The 21,213-nt window shown below is 56.8% G+C and overlaps 1 protein-coding gene across 9 annotated transcripts in view; it reads left to right on the plus strand.

Moving 5' to 3' along the window:
• ABLIM2 (actin binding LIM protein family member 2) overlaps window positions 1-21,213 on the plus strand; it is a 135,684-nt gene that overhangs the window by 49,739 nt on the left and 64,732 nt on the right. For all 9 annotated transcript variants that reach the window (XM_045075259.1, XM_045075250.1, XM_045075255.1 and 6 more), the window contains exons 4-7: window positions 1,168-1,283; window positions 6,875-7,001; window positions 10,184-10,277; window positions 19,747-19,834. In XM_045075259.1, coding sequence (XP_044931194.1) covers window positions 1,168-1,283; window positions 6,875-7,001; window positions 10,184-10,277; window positions 19,747-19,834 — 425 coding nt within the window. The remainder of the gene's footprint in view (window positions 1-1,167; window positions 1,284-6,874; window positions 7,002-10,183; window positions 10,278-19,746; window positions 19,835-21,213) is intronic.

The raw sequence follows: 21,213 nt of genomic DNA on the forward strand, positions 1-21,213 counted from the left end.
ACCGGAGCAAAGGGCATGTCTTGGTGCAGAGAATCCTGCAGGCTACTGCCCCAGAGCTCTTCTCTGGCCAGGCTCTGCTGGGGAAGGAAAGTGGCCCCGGGGCAGCTGGGAGCTCAGTGGCAGCAGGTGGCCAGGATGGACACGGGTAGGACACCGAAATCGATCTTCCAGCCCTGCCTACAGGTGGCCTGTCCCTCCCTTGCTGGAGAGCAGCCACCTCTCAGGCACCAGGGGGGACGTTCTTGGTGCAGGGACACAAGGTGGCTTTCTGCCTCTTCTACCCAGCCTGCACCAGGGCTGGGACTCAGTCTGGATGTGGGATTTCAGCGATGCCCAAAAAAATTGGCAATCAAGGTACATGATATTTTAATGTGATATTTTAAAAAATTAAAAATTAATGCAAAAACATTCATGATAAGCAGAATGCCGAACTTAAATAGAGAAGGGAGAGAATATGTGATACCTTTGTGTCTACAAGGCCTGCTTGTACACGGCACTGACTTCTTCGAGGTCCAAGTGGGTACATAAATCAGGGGGCTTTGGAGCCTGAACAGGTCAAGGTTTGACTCTGTTTCTGACATGCATCAGTTGTCTGTCCTTGGAAAAGTTAACTACCCTCTCTGAACTTCAGTTTTCTCACCTGCAGAGAAAAAAATGAAGGAAATTTCAGCTTGGACAAATGTCCTGGAGTTATTACATGAGGCACGCATGTGGGGTAGCTACTATAATTTGTGGCACCTGGCACACAGTAGGAGCTCAATAAATGCTGGCAGGTGCCATTGTTGCTGAACTGATATGAACAAATCATCATGGGTGGTCAGAGGAGGCAGGGGTGAATGGAGGAGGGGGTGGTTGAGGCTGCCTGGTCCATTGCCACATGCCAAGCACCAGGCTGGCCTTCACTGTTCCTCACCAGGGCCCTGCCATCCAGCCTGTTTGGGCAGAAGAGGACCAACCAAGGCTAGGGCGTTGGGTATGAGCCGGGGCTCACACGGCAGGAACGCAGGGGTGCCTGGATGGGAAGGTCCTGTGTCCTCAGCCTGAGGTGCCTGTCTCCATGAGGCCCCGGGCAGGTGGTGCTATATTGGGGGGAGTCTTGCCCCCCCACCACCACCCAGGAGAAGAGCAGGAGGTAATCCTGGCTGGTCATGTGCTCTCTTGTTTCAGGTTGCCCTTTCCGCCAGGGGACCGAGTGACCTTCAACGGGAAGGAATGCATGTGTCAGAAGTGCTCCCTGCCCAAGACAGCAGGCAGCAGCGCGCACCTGTCCCAGGGCCTCTGGAGTAAGTGGGTGCAGAGGGGTTGGGGTGAAGGGAAAGTGGGAGGGACCTGACCACCTGGACCCGAAGCAGAAGCAGTGGGAGTGAACAGTGACTGCGGATAGACAGACACAGGGAAGGAACCAGGAACAGAAGTCTCTGGGAGTCTGTGCCCTCCAGCCTGCCTCCTCCAGGAAGCCTCCTGGCTTCCTCTGGTCCTCCTCTGCACACACACACACACACAAACACATTCAGCTCCAGGTAATTCTAGACCCTTCAGAAACCCTTTGGGGGAGTCATTGGGAGAACACTGAACTCTGGGCACCTGAGGTCGAGAGTTCCTGCGTTTACTGCTCCATGCCCCAGGAGCAAGGCCCAGGTTTGTATGCCATGGGTATTCAATAGATGCTTGTTGGAAGCAGTAGCAGACTGTCACAGAACAAATGTGGGCTAGAGTGTCCTTGGGGGTGCAGGGCAGTGCAAGAACAACGTGAGGCAGGCAGGAGCCGCCTTCCATGGCTTCCACGGGGGATGTGGGGACAGGAAAAGGGGCCTGGTGCTCCAAGGCCTGCTGCTGCCATGCTTCCCAGACAGGAAGGAAGTTTCAGCGCCCGCCCTGTATGCTGTGGTCACAGTGGTGCCCCAGTGCTGGGTTCGAGTGCCTCTCAACAAAGGAGATTGCACCTGCAGGCTTCTAGAAGCTCAGGGCTGACCTAGGGGTCTGGTAGTAGTGAAAGGAGGCAAAGCCTTCATCCCCTGGAGAGGCCAGCGAACAGCAGTTCTGGCTGGTGAGGCTGTGGATTTGGGGCTTGCTAGGAGAGTCCTCCGTTCACAACTTTCCTGTGGAGGACAGGATTGCCTGAACTTCTGAGAATTTGCTTCACAATTGATACTGTTATAATGAAATCTGAAATAGTAATTAAAAAAAAAAACTTGAATAAGCAAAATTGAAAAAGGGGGCGAGATTCATTCAAACAGTTTGTCCAGAGCTCCCTGGAAGCCAGAGTAAAAAGGGAAATATGCCCAAACCAGGATTCAATAATTGGTGAGAGTTTTAAAAGGCTCTGCCCTTTCCAAATGTAAATTTATTTTAAAATATCAAATTTACCTTTCCAGACAACAAATGTTCCCCTGAACCTCAGATGGTCTAATAATGTGACCTGTCCCCTCTTTCAGTTCAGTGAGACTCTTCAGCTTAGCACCTCCTTTGTGCCTAGAAAGTATTAAACATTCATCACCAGCTCTTGGTTCCTGCATGGACGTTTGCAAAATCTCCCAAGTTCCTGCTTCCTTTTGTGCCCAGAGCAGCCATGCCATGCAGGAAGCCTCCTCTCCTTCTACAGGCACAGAAGTGCCCGGAGTCTGGTGGGGAGGCAGGTGAGTGCCAGGCACCCAGCTAGGGAATGGTGCCCCTGAGGCCTGAGCCAAGGCCTTCAGACTCTGAAGCCTGGGGGCTCACCCTGCTGTGACAGATGCTTTCGAAGGAGGTGGCCTTGTTTCTGAAACTTGACACAAGGGTTCAGGTAGGTGGGCGTTGAAGAGAAGGCTCTATAGAACAGGGGGAAAATGGGAGGTGCCATGGGCCACCCTCAGACCCTTGTGAGTGGACAAGGGGGGCTGCTGCATGGGGATAGGGAACAGAAGGAAACAGAGATGGAAACCAGAGGGCAGACCCAGGCCAAGAGTCCCAAGCATGTCCCAGAGGCAATGAGGAGCCATAGAGGGCAGTTGAGTGAGGGGTGCCGGGAGTAGCCTGAGCAGTGTGGTTTGCCTGCAGGTTGTGGGGCTGGGGGAGGTGCTGTGGCCCCCCACAGAGGGGTGAAAGGTGAAAGCTGCCTTTCCCTGGAGCAGCTATAGAGGTAGGAGTCCAGCTGGAGTCCTGGGCTCTGAGCATCCCTCGGAGTCCCTCTTCTGCTCTCTGGTCCTGAGTCTGTTGCTTAGGAACAGGATAAGCACTTGGCATTGGACGCCCACGCCATTCCATCCCTGGAGAAGCACACCCCTCCTTCTGAGGCTTGCACAGGAGCGGCTGCTCTGGGCCGCCTCCCCCACTGGAGGAGGGTCTCCTCCCCGGGAGGGCTTGTTGCTTCTCTTCCTCCAGGCTCCAGCTCTGAACAGGTTGCTGGTCTCATTGCCACAGGGCAGCCCTCCCAAGGGCCTGGCACCGTAATGTCAGGGACAGCTGTGGGCCTGGCTGCCCCCGGCGAACCATCCCATTCACCCCTGCTTGCCCCAGGCAAGCTGTGTTCCCTCTCTGGGACTTGGGACTGGGCACAGGATTAGAAGTATGTGTGGGCAGCGGTCTGGGGCAGGGTGGGCAGGCGGTGAGGCCTTGGGGGCCCAGAGTGGGAAGCAGCTTTGTCTGAGCCAAGGGGCCCTGGGGCCTGTTCTTAGGCTTGGCCCCCCGTTCTGCACCCACCCTGGGTCTGTGCTTCAACAGCTGGGGCTCAGCCCAACCAGGGCATTGATGGATTCACACCCAGAGCTGGGGTCATACTGGAGCTGGGGCCCCTCGAGGCCCCTCCAGAGTCAGGAGGAAGGGGGCGGGGCCGAGGGTCCATAGCCCTTATCTCTGAGACCATCTGGTCTGTGGCCCTTGGAGCTTCTGTGTCTTCTTCCCTGAGAGAGGCTTCCCAACCCCCTGGCTGGCCCACTCCTGCCTGGGAGACAGGGCAGCAAAGCTGTGAGCTGTATGCCTTGTGGGGTATCATGACTGCTATTGGGGTGCACCTGCCTTGTGGAGAGCTGCAGCCCCCAGCAGCCAACACCCACTCCTGGCCACCTTCCAGCCACACACCTCACACCCTCGCGCAGCAGTCAGGGGTGGGTGTCGCCGGTTTAGCTCCGAGCCCCTGTGCGTGGGGTGCACTTGAACGCGCTTTCTCTCTCCCAGCAGCTGCTCCCACTTTTCCACTGTTTGGGGCTTTCAGAGAAATGACAGGTCCCACTCATAACGTATCAGCATGTGCATGTTTTAGACCTCAGTGGGCTCCATGCTTTCTGAAGTCAAGCTCAGATTCGACTCGGAGCCCTTCCTGCTTCCCGACCCAGTTTGACCTGGAGGGCAGGAGTGACAGTGGGCTTGACCCTCTCAGTTCACAGCTGGCGCTCATTGCCGTTGCCATGATAAGCTAGTCTAGGGTGTGTGGGTGAGTGGGTGGCCTTCCCGACAACCTCTGCCCTCAGCAGTGGGGACACACTCCCTCGAGGACACCCCCTCTGCTGATGACTCGTCACCAGATCCTGTGCTGTCATTTACAAAGCCCTACAAAGCCACACTGAGCTCCAGTTTTGTTTGGAAAGTGAGGATTGCTGTTTCCATGACGACGGTCCTTCGAGCGCATTGCTCTATCTCGGAGGTCAGGGCTTGTGGTTCTGAGACTCTTCCTGAGGTTGCTGGGATGAGTGAGGGGCTGAGGCCGGTGTCCGGTCTGCGTTCCCCTGCAGCTGCAGCTGACACGCTGACCTAGAGCCTCTGGGGCAGGAGGCAGAGTGTGCTGTCGGAGGCATCCTCAGATGGTGACCACGGACATCAGGCCATCATTGTCTTCCCATCGTGACAACAGCAGCACGAGTCCCAGCATTCGGCCCTGTGTGCATGGAGTTGGTTGTCAGACACCCCTGTGGGCCTAGAGCTGTTAGCTGTCCTCAGCCGCGTAACAAGTGTGCGAGCCTAGATCTTCACTACCCCCATCAATTGCATCCCCACTGTGCTGAGCACAGAGACGTGCATGACTTGCCCAAGGTCACACAGCTGGGGAGGGCATCCTGGCTCCAAGGGCCACATTTCTTACTGCTGCTCACCCTGCCCCCCTGCCACCCGAGGCGTGATGCGGGGTGGCGTGCTCCTCTGCTCTATGTGTTTCCGGAGAAGCACGCTAAGGCTCCGAGCTGGGTTTCTCGACTTGGGCGCCGCTGACTGGGCCCAGATGATTCTCGCCATGGGGCCATCCCTTCTGCTGGAGGACATTGAGCAGCATCTCTGACCTCAGCCTCCAGGTGCCTGGAGTAGGCCCCCTCCAGCTGTGGCCATCTGAAGTGTCTCCAGACATTTCCAAGGGTCCCCTGGGGAGCACAGTCATCCTTGGTTTCAGTTTCGAGGCAGTGACCTGGAGCTTATAGAGCAAGCCTGCGCTCAAAGTTAGACTGCTCGAATCCACAACGGGCATGTGCAAGTTGCGGAGTTGCGTTGTCCCTGTGCTGCTGGGGGACCGAGGGAAGGAGTGGGCTGGGGATAGGGTTTGAATGCCTCCTGAGCTTGAGAGGGGAGGACATTCTCTTGGTCCCCATTCTTTCATTCACTCATTCACGAGTGTGTCCACTCGGCAAGGTTGAGCTGCCAGCCCATGCTGGGCCCCCAGGGTCCCCAGATGAACAAGCTGCTCTTGTCCCTCGTGGCCCTGGATCTCAGAGTGCAGGTCCAAGCGTCGGGTGTTGCACATGAGTTTAAACAGTGTGGTAACTTAAGAAAGCCAGAGCTTGACCAACAGTTTCGTGGGCATCAAATATTTTCTCTTCTTAAAGCCAATGATGCCCTGTCTGCCGAGAAGCAGGGCAGGAGCAGGGGTCCGAAGGGCATCTGTGGAGCCCCTGCGAGGCACCTGCCTGCGTCCCGTCCCCTTCTGTCCTGGTGGGAGGCACCTCCTTGTGGACCTTGTGGTCTTTGCCTTTTGTCACTTAATGGGACCGCTCCACCCTACCTGCAAGGAAACGGGGGCCCACAGAGGATAGGGCTGCTTGGTTCAGTGTGACCCAAAGAGTGCTGGGGGCCCTGGTGTGGCTGCCCACAGCTGGAAGGCCTCGAGGCAGCTGGGCAGCTGGTCAGGACCCAGAGGCCCTGGGACCCAGGAGCCATCGAGCAGGGACAGGCATACTGGGAGGCAGAGAGGAGGTGTGGGGATCCAGCCCAGGTGAGGACCGTGAGATGAGAAGCACGCATTACCCGAGGGCAGTTTGCCAAGGGAGGAATCCCCAAGGCTGCCCTCCTTGGGCCTGGCTCGGACTTGGGCTGACTCAGAGCAGGAACACGGGTGGGAGACTGGGCAGTCTTTTTGTGTCTGGGATGAGGTACAGATGGCCACGGAAGGAGGTCCAGATGGGTGGGCCGGGAGGGCTTCCTGGGAGGGGCATCCTGGCAGGGGAGCGCCCAGGGGAAGGAGTGGCAGGGGGCACAGCTCCTTGGGGCGGCACGTTGGTCAGGTCACTTAGGTTCACATTCTCCTTGTCAACCGAAGATGACAGATGGGGCCCCCCAGACCTGCTGCCTCCCCTTTAAGCAGCCCCCACCCTGCAATGCACTATTGTTCGAGGGCACACCTGCTGTGGGGGGTGGGCACCCAGCCTCAGGCAGCGTGGCCTCTGTCAGCTCCCGGCCCAGGCTGCATGCAGTCAGCGCTCAATGCATGCAGGGGTGAACTTTGTGATTGGTTTTCTACATGTTCACACTGGCTGGTATTTCACAGGGTCCCTCCAGCACACCCAGCTGGACTGTCCCCTCTGTCCCCTCCCACAGGTTGGCTCTAAGCACTTTTGCCTCTGGTGATCCAGTGGTCTGGTCCCACGTGCCTCTGGCCCATGGTGATGATGTCTGTGTCCTGTTCTTTTTTTTCTTTCAGGTTGTGGAGGCTGCGGCACAGAAATAAAAAATGGCCAGTCCCTGGTGGCTTTGGAGAAACACTGGCATTTGGGCTGTTTTAAGTGTGAGACGTGCGGGAAGCAGTTGGACGCAGAGTACATAAGCAAGTGAGTGGCGGGTTCCTCCCACGTCCCTCTTGTGGTCGCTCCTGTTTTGTCAGGCCCTACGTGTTTGTCCCCCTACCTGGCATCTCTTCCTAGCAGCCTGGCTTTTTCATTGCGGTCTGCAAAAACCCCAGCTCCAAATCTGTGGATCGAAACAGAGACCGTGCCCCCTTCTCTGCCTTTGTAAATGCGTCCCCTTGCCTGTCCCAGGGGTCACCCTCATGAGGTGCCTGGGTCACCTGTAGCTTGCACGGTGGAGGCCAGCTGACTCCAGCAGCGGGAGTGAGGGGAAGAGGGCTGAGCCACCACAGCTGTCACAGAGCTGATGGAGGACTCAGCCCCAGCTCCGACTTCTGTAGTGCCTGGCCATCTGGCTGCTGCTCCTGGCCGACTCCATATCCCCAGACCCCAGACGCGTGGACAGGATGCTGTGATGGGTTGGAGGGCACATCTTATCTGAAAGCTGTGCAGGTGGAGCCTCTGGGAGATCTTAGCCCCGAGCAGAAGCAGCTGGTTTGCCAGGAAGGGGTCCATTTCAGCCCCTGGCATTGGGGACTATGTAAGGGAAGCCCCTCTGGCCCAGAGTTAGGGGGACAGCTGAAAGGTGCAGAGCAGGCTCCTTTCTGCGAGTTGGGGGGCTCTGTGGGCCGCTCATTTGGGAGAGCCTGCGGGTTCTCGATGCCAGAGGGAGCAGAACTGGCCCAGGAACTGGCTGTGTGATAGAACCACACAGAATGAAACCTGTGTGTGTGCTCAAATACATGCACACACATGCATATACACACATTCACACACACATGCATACATGCACACATATGTGCGGACATGCATTCACTCACATGCGTGCACATGCACACACCTGCATGTACACATTCATCCGCACATGCATGCACAAAGTGCACATGCACACGCATTCACACACACATGCACAGACACACATTCACATATGTGTGTGCACACACACATCCACGGATGCATGCACATGCTCACATGCACATACATGTGTACACACATCCACGCACACACTCATGCATGCACACATGTGCATACACATATGCATGCACACACATTCATACATATGCACACATGGGTGCATACATACATTCACACATGCATGCACACATCCACACACAGGTACACATGCATGCACATATGCATGCACACATGTACATTCACACACATACACACACTCACACACAGACACAGTACAGCATGAGTACATGTCACTGGGCGTCCAGATCAGGTCACCGGTGTGCCCCCTCCATCTCCTGGCTGCTCTTGTACCCTCCCTGTACAGGAGGCCACTCACGGGGGAAACGGGGTGACAGTATTGGGGGGGTCTCTCTGTCTGCTGTCCTACAACCCCGGGTGGGGTCCATACTCATCTCAAAACAAAACATTCTCAGTTAGATTCCCCAAGCCAAGATGAGCCTCTGTCCGGGCTGGATCAGGCGGGGGAAGGTACTGGCCTCTCCTCTGTCATAGTGAAGGAAAGGAGGGAGTGACTCCCATGAAGGCAGCCCCAGGAGACAGAGCACTTTAAAATAAAATAAAATAAACGTGCCCAGCCCCCAGGGTGCTCGCTACCGAGGTAGCTCACCCACACGGCTTGCCTGTCACTCAGCAGCCTCCAGAGCGGTCCTGGAATTGACAGGGAGGTGCGTTGGTGTTGCTATGGAGATATTATCATTGAGCCTTCTGGGTTTGGGGCACACACACCCATGGTGGGGATAACAGGGCCCCTGAGGTCAGTGGCATTTGAAAGAAGATCCCGAGGGCTCAATTTATCTCTTCCTCGCCTGGACGGAAGGGCTTCCTCCTCTCTGGTCAGAGACTTACCCTGCAGCCACCGCAGCCCCAGGGACTCATAACCCCCCACTGCCCTTCCTTCACAGGCCACCTCCTCCAGAAAGCCTTCCTGTCCTATGTACTACAGAATGTCCAGAGGGGGTCTTAGCTCTGGTTTCCCAAAAGTCAAGAACTCTTCCCTTGTGTTGGCAGCTGCATAAAAATAAAAAACCCAACCTGGAGTAACGGGGCAACTTCCTCAGTTCGGGGGAGGGGAGATGTGTGCAGGCAGCAGTGCCCCTGCCTGCCAATGACCTCCACACCCAACTCCTGCTGAGCCGGGCCCAGCCTGGCCAGGGGTGAGGGGGTAGGCCTGGTTAATAATGACAGAGGCCTTGGCCACCAACTGGCAGGTGCCTGCCGTGTGCTAGGCACTGGCCACACCTTCTCGTCTTTAGAACTTACTGTCATTTCTTCCGTTTTATGGTTGGGGAAGGCGAGGCTGAGAGAGGTTACGCGACTTGCCCAGGGCACGGAGCAGGGGCGTGGTCGCGTGTGAGCCTGTTCATGTCGCCACTGCCCACCAGCACCTCCCGCATGGAGCACAGCCACCAAGCCAGGAACCTTGTCCCCACCTCTGGGCCTTCCCTTGGCCGCCACAAAGCCTCCTGCCATTTTCTGTTGTAATAATTAATTCCAGTCACTTTCAAATCAGCTCCCGCCACATGCTAGGTGCTGTGCCTGGTTGTATGCCCGCACTACCTTCCCACTGGCAGCCGGGAAAACCGGCTGCCTCCTCACTGTGCCTTCAGGGGAGGCTCAGCATTGAAGTGAGTAGCCCCAGGCTGCCCACATCCTTGGAGTGGCTCCCAAAACCGTGTGTCACCTGTCACCACTTCCCTATGCCACAAACATGGTGGGCACGCCATAAATACACGTGCAGAGTGGACAGGTCACCCGTGGCCCTCCTGACCCCTCCCACATGGCTGGACGCCTCTGCTGCCTCACCCAGGGGACAGAGAGGTGCTGTCCCACCTACCATGTATGCCATGTGACATTGCGTCCTCCTCAAACGTGGTCCCTGGCTTGGGAACCTTTGTCACACAGGCTTAGTGGCTCATGATTTTGGAAGGCGCCCTGGACCCCCTTCGGAGGGAATCTCTTTACTCAGCATCCCCTGGAGAGTAAATAGGCCATTTCCCACCCACATGCCCAACGTGGCCCCGAGTAAAGGAAGGAAGAGCCCCGTGGTTGGGGAGAGATGGCCTATGTACGGTTTCCCAGATGCAGCCCTTATCCCCACAGCTGAGCCTCTCGAGGCAGCCATCCGCCCTCACTCAGCCAACAGGGCCCCCGGGCGAGCCCCCTACGAACCCTGACAGCCTGTCTCATTGCAGGGACGGGCTGCCCTACTGCGAGGCTGACTATCACACCAAGTTTGGCATCCGCTGTGACGGCTGTGAGAAGTACATCACAGGGCATGTGCTGGAGGTGAGTGGGTCTCTGGGTGCCCTCTCCAAGGCATGCCCTGCTCCCCTGCCTCTCATGGTGTCTGCTGTTCATGTGTGTTTGTGCAAGAATTTGTGCCCCTGAGACTTTGCCTCCCCCATCCTCCCAGCTCTGCCAGGGGGCAGCTTCCTCAGCCTTACAAGGCCTTGCTCCGTGATGGCCAGCTCCTCCAGGAAGCCTTCCCTGGATGCTGTCTCTCCCAGGCCCTTTGCAAAGCGGATGGAGTTGGAGAGGTGGGGGCTTGAGAGCTTGGGTCCAGCTGTCCCATGTCTAGATGGGGATCTGAGGCCTGGAGGAGTGGAAGTGAGCCCAGAAGGCAAGACCACGTGCCCACAGGAGACCCTGAGTGGTCACCTGGCAGCCCCAGTCATACAGTGGTCATGGGGTAGGCAGGCTTTCCGGGAGATGCCGACAGATCATCTTTTGATCCTGGTGGGAGTTTCCAGGTTCTGTCTCTATGAAAAATACACGCAGCGTGCACTTTGGTACAGTTGTTCAGTAAGATAAACCCCATGAGATGACCATACCCCACCTACCTGCTTGTCACACCCAGCCTGTCCCTCTCCCCATTCTTCAGCCCCCGTTGGCTCTGTGCTGGGGCCTGCCCCCTGCCCATGTTCCCAGAGAAGGCACAGGTCACAGAGGACCTGAGGAATGAGGAAGGTGCACTGAGCCCGCTGGGGTGCTAGGGACCCTTTCCCACCAGGTCACAGATGGGGCTCTGGGAGTGGGAGGATAGGTGGGGGGACAAGGCTGTGGGGCGCCCACCACAATCCCCGACAAAGACTTCTGAGCCTCAGAATGCCCGGGTCACACTGGCATTTTAAATAGTGTGGAGCTGCTGCTGAGGCTGGAGGTTGGGGACAGTGGGACGCATGGGGGTACCCCTTAAGAGTCCCCAAGGGCTCCTGCCCCACCTGCCCCCACAGCTGGTGCCTGGCACATATTCAACATCCCCAGAGCCACGGCGGAATTGCACACTGAGCGCTGAGCTGTTTGTCTCGAAATTACATTTGATGTCCCTCTGAACCGCAGGGACAGACTTGTCGTAGGGCCTCAACCCCCACCCACTTTCCCTCTCACTCCCTTCCAAGTGGGAAGGGGAAAGGGAAGGGGGTGTCTGACCCATCCACAGGGTAGGGCCGTATCTCCCCTCATTCCCAGGAAGGGAACCCCCTCAGGCCAGTGCATAGCGCAAGGGGCCTCAGGGTGGGTGTGACCACATGCTCATGGACCGCGGAGAGTGTGCACAGCACACGTTGGGGGCAGAGCACGGATAACGCAGGCACAGGTAGCTCTTTGGCTGGTTTCCTTCCAGTTTTTCCTGTCTCCGTGTAATTCTGGTTGAGACCAAACTGTTGATACAACATTATATTCTGAGTCTGTCCAAGTTGCATTTCCTAAGTAGCAGGTCCCCATATTTTTGTTTCTGTTGGGTTTTGGGTACCGTGGGTCTTTCTGTTAAACAGCTGCATGGGAACGTAGCTCGTAGACCGCACCGTTCAGTGCATATCGCGCGCCGGCGGTCGGTATCCACGTAGACGCGTGCTCGGCGAATCTCCTTTTGGGGATGTTTCCATCACCTCAACAAGAACCCAATCCCCTGACTGCCACTGTCCCAGCTCCGACCCCAGCCCCATGGGTCTCCCTGCTATCTCCACGGGCTTCCGTCTTCTGCACAGGGCACATGAACAGGGAGAGTGTGCGGGCCTCTGTGCCGGGCTAGCTCACAGGGTGGGGTGTCCAGGGTGCTCCCAGGGGTCGGCGTGGGTCCATCTGGCATTAGATTCCATCACAGGACTATTTTAGAATGTAGTAAGCTGATTGTTTATCATCAGACGTAGCCCAGCTCTCTAGTTTTTTACTACGATAAACAGCACAGTGACGAACATCTTTTTTTTTTTTTTTTTTTTTGCATTTCTAGTTTTTCTTAAGATTTCTTCATCGAAATGCAGGCACTCAGTCAACAACTGGGACCCTGTGAAGAGTCTTGACAGTTAGGAAGTGCTTTCCAGAAAGATGACCCTAATTTCCACTCTTACTGGCAGTGTGAGGTACCCCCACCCCCGCAGCGGGAGTGTAGTCTTTGGGAATCTCTGCGTGTCTGCAGCTGGGTCTGTGGCTGGGAACCTCAGTCCTCACTTGCTTTGGTGACTTCCTTACATCCCTCGATGCAGGTCCTTCTGACAGCCCGTCCCACCCCCAGAGCCCACAGCGCCTGTGTTAGTTCTACACAGGGGCAGGGTCTTCACGGGGAAGAGTCCTCGTGGTGGGGGTCTTCACAGGGGTGGGGTCTTCATGGTCTGCAGCTTCATCTGCCCGTATAGGTCACAAGATGAAGCTGTTGGCAAAGGGTTGGCGGGCATCTTGTACGTATGGTCTTGGGTGGTGATGTAATATTGACACCCACATTCTCTGAATATGTGGACGGAAACTATGACCTTCTTATGGGACCCGTGGCCCTATAAGTATTAGGGACATGGCCTCATCTCTCCACTGCCAGTCGTTCAGACTGGCATTCCCCACAAGGCTATTCCAGACCCCCACACACGTGTGCTGGGCCATTGGCCTCCCCAAGCAGGTGGCAGAGCCAGACTTGAACTGGGGCTACTCGGGCTCCTGGCACCTGTGAGAGCACCTCCTGGCTTGCAGCCTCTCCCCAAATGTAGACATCAGTTTGTGTGTTGTTTGAGCACTGTGCCACACTGTGCTACCTGACGGCAGAAAGTGGGGTGCATTTCAGGCTCAGGTGGGCTGAGCTGTTGCACTGCTGGTGTGTGGACCTAGCCCGGCCAGCTTCAGGCACTCGCAGGCATTGGTCCCTGCACCCTGGGGGCAGGGTTGGAGACCCGACCCCAGCTCTGCTGCCTGCCCTCAGCAAGCGCTGTGCTGAGTGAGAGAACGTTCTAGTAGCTCAGGGATTCAATGAGACATCCTCTCCGAAGTGTCCCCAGCTCAGTGCTGGCCCCGTGATAAATTCTGGAGACTGGCGGCTTCCTTATTGTCACCAGGTCATCAGCAGGCCTCCCCTCTGTGGGTGACTCCATGTGCACTGTATGTCCTTGATATTTAATGCTGGACCAAATATAGAATGGGGGGGTTCAGTGCCCACGAACATGCTCTCAGGTTTAGCTTAAGGAAGCGACCATCTTAATTATGAAGAACAGGAGAGAAACAGGTCTGGATTTTCCTCTTCATCAGTGGTGGGGGATGTAGGGCCTCCCAGGGAAGATTAATGCTTTTGTTTTCGAGTTCCCCAGCGTGGCTGAGTCGGCGGGCTCTGCAAAGCTCTGAGCATCCTCCTTGTGAGGCGGCAGCTGCGGGCGGGCAAAGACGAGCCTGGCTCCGCAGAAGGGGAGCCGTTGCCGCCGACGCGCCACCACCTGAACTTGGCCCAGAGCGTGCTGGAGCCCCCGCTGGGCAGGCAGCAGGCTCTGGGGAGGGGGGCAGCAGGTGGCAGGATCTGAAAGAGAAGGAAGACCCAGATGTCTGGCTGAAGGCAGAGGGTGCCCGTCTTCACGGTCACACTGCCCGTTCCAGCCAGCCGACCTGCCCAGGGAGCAGGCACCGGAGAGGGGCCGTGGGGGCTGGCCGATTGGATTGGGCTCTGTTTCGAGGACCCCGTGCAGGTAGGAAGCCTGTCCAGGCGCTTCAGAGGGCTGATGGGGAGGCTGCAGAGCCATGCTGGGTGGCAGGTGGGTGGGCTTGCAGGGAGCTGCGACAGATCCTCCAGGTCAGACCCCCTGAGGCAGCTGTCACCACCACCACCACCCCGCTTTGTCCCCCACCAGATGCTTGTCCTGCTCAGAGCTTTCCTTTCCTCGGAGCCTGAGCAGGAGAGCAGCCCAGGCCCCCTTCCCTGCCAGCAGGAGCCATCAATCTGCTGCGTCTGTGTGAGGTGGGCACAGTGCCATCTTGATGCCGGGCGCCAGCAGCGCCGGCCTGTCCGCCCGTGAAATGTGCATCTCGCTGGAGCCCTTCCTCCCCTTCCTTAGTTATCCTAAATCTGTAGCATCATCTTCCCAGTGCCTTCTCTGAGCCTGTGTGTCTCGGGGTGTCTGTCTCCGGGAGCCAGCTCCATGCTGGAGTGCAGGCGGGGGAGCCCTCTTGGTCTGGTGGGGGAGGGGCTGTAGGCCCCTGCCCTATTGCTGAGACGGAAGGCTGAGAGTATGGGGGCAGAGGTGGGGGCCTGGGGCAGTGGGCTCGCCCCACAGGAGAGCTGAAAGGTGGCTATGGGATTGTCTGCCAGGGACAGTGGTATGACCAGACCAACTGGACCCTGACTTTAATAAGGGGGTGTTGAGTGAGGGGGAGGAGGGGGAGTCCTTGCTCAATACTTGCCTTCACCCCACCCCTGCCTGGTTCTCTGCCAGCTGGAGTGCTTCCCCACACAGGTGGGAGTGTCGGGGGCGGGGACAGCCCCTGCCCTCCTTAACCCTTGAGGTGCTGCTGTCTGAGCCCCACCTGCCTGGAGCAGCCCGTTGTCTCCATGAGAAGCCCAGGGTGCCTCCTGGACCACTCTTTATTCCTCCCTCCCTCTCTCCCTCCCCCTGCCTGTCTTCCCTTCTCTCTTAACCCCCGCCCCCTCCCCACAGACCCTCTGATCACTCACTGTGTCCCCTGTCCCCGGCTGGCAGCTACTGGGCTTCCTGCCTGCACCTGACCCATTCCCAGGAGCCCTGGTTGGGGGTGTGGGGGGGTATGTCTCGCAGGCAGGTCCCACCCAGGGCAGGCAGCCCCTAAATATTTCTTCATTTCAAATAAGCCATCCCCTGGGGCTACAGGACCTGGGTTTTTTGCTTTCCTGTCTTCCTTTGGTGTGCTTCCTTTTCACCCTCCTAAGTAGGTATGATTGATAAAAATCAATGGGAGAAAATATATTCCAAAGAAACAAAAGCATTTCTTCAGGACAGAAACAAAGGCAACTTCCCAAGGCCCCACTGCTCCCTCTCTTTTTGTAATTTGATGAATGTGTTTATTAAAAAAAAAAAAAAAAGCATATTCAGAGGGAACACCTGTTTGTCATAAAATAAACCGAAAGCTCATCCATAATGAACGCCATCACCCAGACTAAGCAGTGTTACCATTTAGAAATCACTGTTTTAGATTGTGTGTACATGTACGCAGATGAGCACACGGTACAGTCTCTGTGACACGGCGGAGACCCCAAGCCAAGAGTGAACACATGGGGTCAGCGATGGGGACAATGGCAGGGGTGAGGATAGGGGCTCGAGGGAGGGGCTGCTGATGGCTCTAGGGATTCCTGTGCAGGGCCCTGCGTGGTGAGGAGCTGGGCTGTTCTTCTGGGGGAGGGATGGAGCTCCTGGGGGTGCCCTAGGTTGTGGAGCCGATCGGGAAGTCTATGCGGCTGCCAGACGCTCCTGCCCAAGGCTTCGGTTGGCTTCATGTTGCATTTTGTTATCTGGACGCACGCTGGTGATGAGGTCTTTTCAAATCTGGATTCAGTTCTGGCCATTCGACAAGGAAGCTCAAGCCTTGATTTGGGCCAGTGGGGGCACATGAGCAGCCCCCGGGGGGCTAGTGGCCTCGGTGGGGGGCTCCTGCGGTGCCAGTGTCCAGGGGAACACACAGAGAGCAGCGGGGGAGGGAGGGCGCAGCCTGTTGTCTAGGGAGTGGAAGTGGCCCAGGATGACGCCTTCCTCCCATGTGCCGGGGGTGTCCCTCTGTGCTACCCACGGCTGGCCGTGGAAGGGGGACCGTGAGTTTCTGGAGCCCAGAGACACTGCCCACATCTCCTGTGCTGGCCTTGCCCTGCGTGTCCGTGGTGGAACGTGATTCGGTCTGTGCTGACTTGGTCCTGAATGAGGAGCAGCGCTTGCTGTAGGCCCCTGGAGCCCGCCTCCCTGCGTTCCTAATGAGCCTTGTTCCGTCTTATTAAAGATGATAGCCACTTGTCAGAGGCACAGACATCTTTTTAAAACCATGCACTGCAGAAGCTCATGAGTTTTTAATATTCTTCAGAAAGCTGAGCCATCTTGAGACCCACCTGACACGGTGCTGGGCCATCTGCCTGGCTGGGGGCTGGGTGGTTGCACAGACCACAGGCTGGTGCTGACGCTCCAGGCCTGTAATGCACGGGAATGGGGAGGAGAGGCTCTGAAAGGGCAGGGGCTGCAGCAGCCTTCAGATGATGTGGAACATCCGGTCACTGTGACCACCAGGAGAGAGGACAGGAGTGACCATGGGGCCGAATCCAAAGAGTGAGGGTGCTTTGACTTTGGGCTCTATAGCAGGTCTTAGTCCACCGGAGCTGCTGCAGCCATTCCGGGCGCTGCATGCTGAAACCCCAGACAGCGTTCCTCTCTGTGCTGGGGGCCACAAGTCTGCCATCCCAATGCTGGTCCGGCCCCTTCAGTTCCCGGGGAGGGCCCACAGCTCGCACTGCAGACGGCCACCTTCTCCCTGAGCCGTCATGTGGCAGAGACAGAGCTCTGGTGTCTCATCTTATAGGACACTGACGTCCTCCTAGGACATCTCAGGGCCACAAGTTCCAGGACTCCAGTCCTTCCTAAGGCTGAAGGATATTCCACTGTGTGCCCAAACCAGTTTTTTTTCCCCCCACTTGTACCTGGGGGCCATTTGCCCTGGAGCCACCATGAAAATGGCTGTCTTGGAAACTCACGTCCAAGTTGTGCAGAATTGTGTGTTGCTGGGCTCTTGTCTCCGTTTTGTTCCCACCCAGGAGTGGAGCTGCTGGGTCCAGTGGTAACTCTGCGTCTCCTTTCCAGGTGTTGGCAGCCACACCCACATCCCCCCAGCAGGTGCACGGGGCCTTCTTCTCCCCACATCCTCGCCAACACGCACTGTCCCTTGGGTCTCGCTTTGATTACAGTTAAGCTAATGGGCGTGGAGTGGCATCTCGTGGCAGCTTGGACTTGCCCTTCATCTGGGGCAGGGACGTCCAGCATCCTGTATGTGGTCCTCGGCCCCTTGTATATCTTCTTGGGAATAAATGTCTATTCGAGTTCTTTGCCCACTTTCTATCATTATTGAACTATAAGCTCTTTATATATGTAATAGATATATAAGTCTATGTTCTGAGTGCTAAGCCCTTCCTGGGTCTAGGATTTCAAACGTTTCCTCCTATTCCTCAGGCTGTCTTTGCACTTTCTCGACCATGTCCTCAGAGGCACACTAGTTTAATTTTTGTGGGGAAACAACATACCTATTCTTGTTGGTGCTGTTCATGCTTTTGGTGGGTAATCCAAGAACTCACCGCCAAACCCGGGGTGGTGAGGATGTACCCCTGTGTTTTCTCCTGAGAGATGTATAGTTTTAGGTCTTAATTTCAGCCATCAATCCACCCAGATCAAGAAGGAGAATGTGCCCAGCCCCCGAGATCCCGTCCAGGGCGGCCGCCTCCCTGACTCTAAGTAAAGGAGACTCCTAGGCCTGGCTCTACACTTGGTGTGAAGAAAATCTGTGCCTTCCAGTCTGCCTCTTTCCTCCCTCCTGAGGGTCTCAGGTTCTCAGGACTGTCCAGGGCCTGGGTGGGGGAGCATGTGAGGCTGAGGTCGGCACCCTGAAGCCAGGACCGCCTGGCTTGGGGCTGGAAGGCCACAGAAGGCCACGCCCCTGGAATGCTCCATCAGCTCTGTGCTGTGTGACCTTTCCCGTCTGCCTCCACCTCTCTGCGCACTGTGTGGAAAACGATGATACTAATGTAGTTCGTAGGACTTCTGGAGGGTGAAGACCAGGTAGCGTGTGAAAGGGCCTCAGCTCGAGCTGTGGAAAAGGTGGTGGAGTTGCTGTTATTTTGAGGGACCGGGGGCGTTCACCAGGTCTGGGTGGAAGGGCTTCCCTGATGGCAGAAGACTGTGGACGCAGGGCTGGCCCCTCATAGCAGCCTCGGGCTGCATCTCCACTCTTATTAATTCTCATCCGTGCAGTTGGAGTTTCAACCTGTCGTCTTAGAAACCATCCCCATGGTATTCTTTCTCCTCCTACTCAGGTGTAGACACCCCATGGAGACGCCAGGGTCTGTCTGCCCTCCAGGGCATGCTTTCTACCCCAAGTGGCCTTCACAGAATTCCTACTATTTAAGGTCATGGAGGTTGTCCCCCACCAGTGAGAAAGGGGCCTGGATGAGGTGGGCCTGAGGACAGGTCAGAGGGCGCCATGTTTAATATCGCTGAAATGACCACTTCACCCTCATCACGTCTGAGCCAGCACGGCCCTCTGACCTGCTGCCCATAGAGATCCCACAATGAGCGGTTCCTGAAGTGGCCCCAGCTAGGGCTGGCCCCCGAGGGGCGCCCTGTCTAGTGGGGAAGAAGAAACTAGCAGGAACCCAGACTAGGGACGTGTACCGTGGAGGCTTTCAGGAGGTGGCGGCCTTTGAGCTGCAATGAACATGGAGGGCCCCGGGCAGGTGGAGCACGGTCAGACGCTCCCAGCAGAGGGAAGGGAAGGAGGCCCCAGAGCAGGCAGGAGGACTGAGGCTGCAGTGTCTTTGCGCTCCCCAGCAAGAATCCCTTCACCCGGAAGCATTGGTGGGCCGTGCCACAGGGTGCATCCCACGGGAGAGGGCATGTTCAGGGCCTCTCCTCTCCTTCGCAGGGGTCACCTTTGGGCAGGTGGTCACCGATGGCTCAGTGGTGAGGGGAGGAGTGTGGGGTGCATGTACGCATTTTACCCCATCACGTGCTCATGTGGGGAAGGGGTATTACTAACCCACATTCCGGAAGTGATCATTCTGGAAGTGATCCCATGTCAGGGAGAGTGAAAGGTGGTGTCAGCACCATGGCCAACAGCCGGCTGCCGCCCACCTGAGCCCAAGGCTACCAATATTGCCATGGAGGGGTGTCCAAGACGATAGTGTGGGGCAGTTCATCTGTGCCGTCTAGAATTACACTACGCCAGCCTATGTAACTAATTCACGTGATATTCTTTGCACCTAATTTCATGGACGCTAGGGATTATAAAAACCGTAAATGCGAATGGAGAAATTTGAGCCACATGCAGATGCCTAAGACAGCCCACCCCTCCAGTACCTCCACCTGGGGAGATCACGTTAGCTTCGGCCTCCCCTCTGCTCTCCCTTGCTGAGCCCCTTCCCCACCTCCGGGTACAGAGACGGACAGGATCTGGCCCCCTGCCCTGTGAGGGAGGTAGAGCCATCAACCACTGAGCTGGAGAGCCTGGGTGACACCCCTGCTCCCCAGCAGATTGGACAGTGCAGCTGGGTCTCTCCTCCCAGACGTGGCCCCGGTACAGGTGGCCCTGGTGCATGTGGCCTGCTTCCACACCTGGTGGACCCAGGCTTTCTTGGGCGCCATCCTGAACCCCCTGATGGGTATGGAACATAGCGTACACTCAGCACACCCTGAGAACCCCACATGTGGGCACACTGTGCCCACCAGCCAAGTGTGGCTGCTTCTATGGCCCCTTTAGTTTTAGCAGAAACACTTGTGTTTTATTGTCTACACAGGCAGGAGAGAAACACTACCACCCGCTGTGTGCGCTATGCGTCCGGTGCGGCCGGATGTTTGCAGAAGGCGAGGAGATGTATCTTCAAGGTAAGGACAAAATCGCCCCACCCAGTCCCCTAGGGCAAGACAGGAATAGCCCTGGGCCCTTACTGTGTGCCAGGTGGGAACAGGTGGGTGGCCTGTGTCAACTCACTAGGTGGGAGGTCCCCCCACCCAGCCCAGTGGCAGCATGCGGGAGGCAGAGCCATGAGCTGATGATGGCCAGGACATGGAGAGGGACCCAGGACTGCTTGGCCCCTCCCTAAGACGATGGGTTGGATATGGAGACCTCACGTCTTCAGCCACTGTTTCTATTCAATGACCCGTCTGTGTCCAGTGGTCCCAGAGGCAGGCTGAGCAGGGCTGGGCTGATGGGAGAGACCCATATGGGCTGTTTCATGACCTCAGGGGCCGGTCATCTTGGAGCTGTGTATCACACAGGCCTGCCTTTCTGAGCCCAACCTCGTGAGGTGACGTCAGCTAGGCCGGCCTCGTCCCCGGTGTCCCCTCTTGTTCCTTGAGTCTCTGCTTGAGAGCCCATGAAAGGGGTCCTTTGCACCCCTCCTGTTGCTGCTGGGATGTCTGGGAAGGAGGGGGCCCCCTGCCAGCATCGTCCCCACTGTAAATAGTGCTTTCAGGCCTTCCTGACACCCAGCACAATGGCGCTGGTACCGTAGCACAAAGACAGAAGCTCGCCATCAAGGGGGACCCAGTCTCCGGGAATAAAGATGCTCTTCATGGCTCTGGACGGCGGGTCCTGCCGTGACTTTGTGTGGGATGTGGAAGCCAGTCCCTTCCCCTCTCGCAACCTCAAGTTTCCCAGTTGGTGTGACAAGGGGGTGGACCCAGGTCAGAGGTTTCAACCCCACACTGTGGAGCACCAGCTGGGGCCTCTTCACCCAGGGAACCTGTGCCTGGTCCACCTGGATACTGGTGCTCCATGAATGTGTCGACAGGTGAATCCATACAGTCAAAGCTCTGCAAAGCAGGGGACCTAGTGAGCCTCATGGCCTTCGAGGACAACAGGGCAGCCAGCCCCTGCCCCATAACCACCAGCACCACCAATCCTGGGACACACCTTTCCAGGAAATATAGGGGATGGGCTGTGGATGCTCAGTAATGATTAGGGAGACCCAGATGAAAAGAATAATGAGATGCTGCTTTTCCCCACTGGGCTGACAAGGATTAAAAGGAGGGTCACAGCCCCAGTGTGAGGAATCAAGGAAATGGGTCTTTTACCTGGCTGGTGTAACACAAATTGGGAAAATGCCAGAATGGATCAAGAACCTTAATGCCCACACAACTCCATTTCCAGGAAGTCTTTGAGTGAACGGGAGGGGTGTGCTGGGACTTGCGTGCCACGGAACCCCCCATCTCCAATGTGACTTTAGAAATAAAACGCCACAACCAGCTGGCAAGGAACAGAT

Source organism: Mustela putorius, unplaced genomic scaffold (assembly GCF_011764305.1).
Source record: "Mustela putorius furo isolate JIRA1106 unplaced genomic scaffold, ASM1176430v1.1 tig00000083_pilon_pilon_pilon, whole genome shotgun sequence".
In the NCBI taxonomy this organism is placed as follows: Eukaryota; Metazoa; Chordata; class Mammalia; order Carnivora; family Mustelidae; genus Mustela; species Mustela putorius.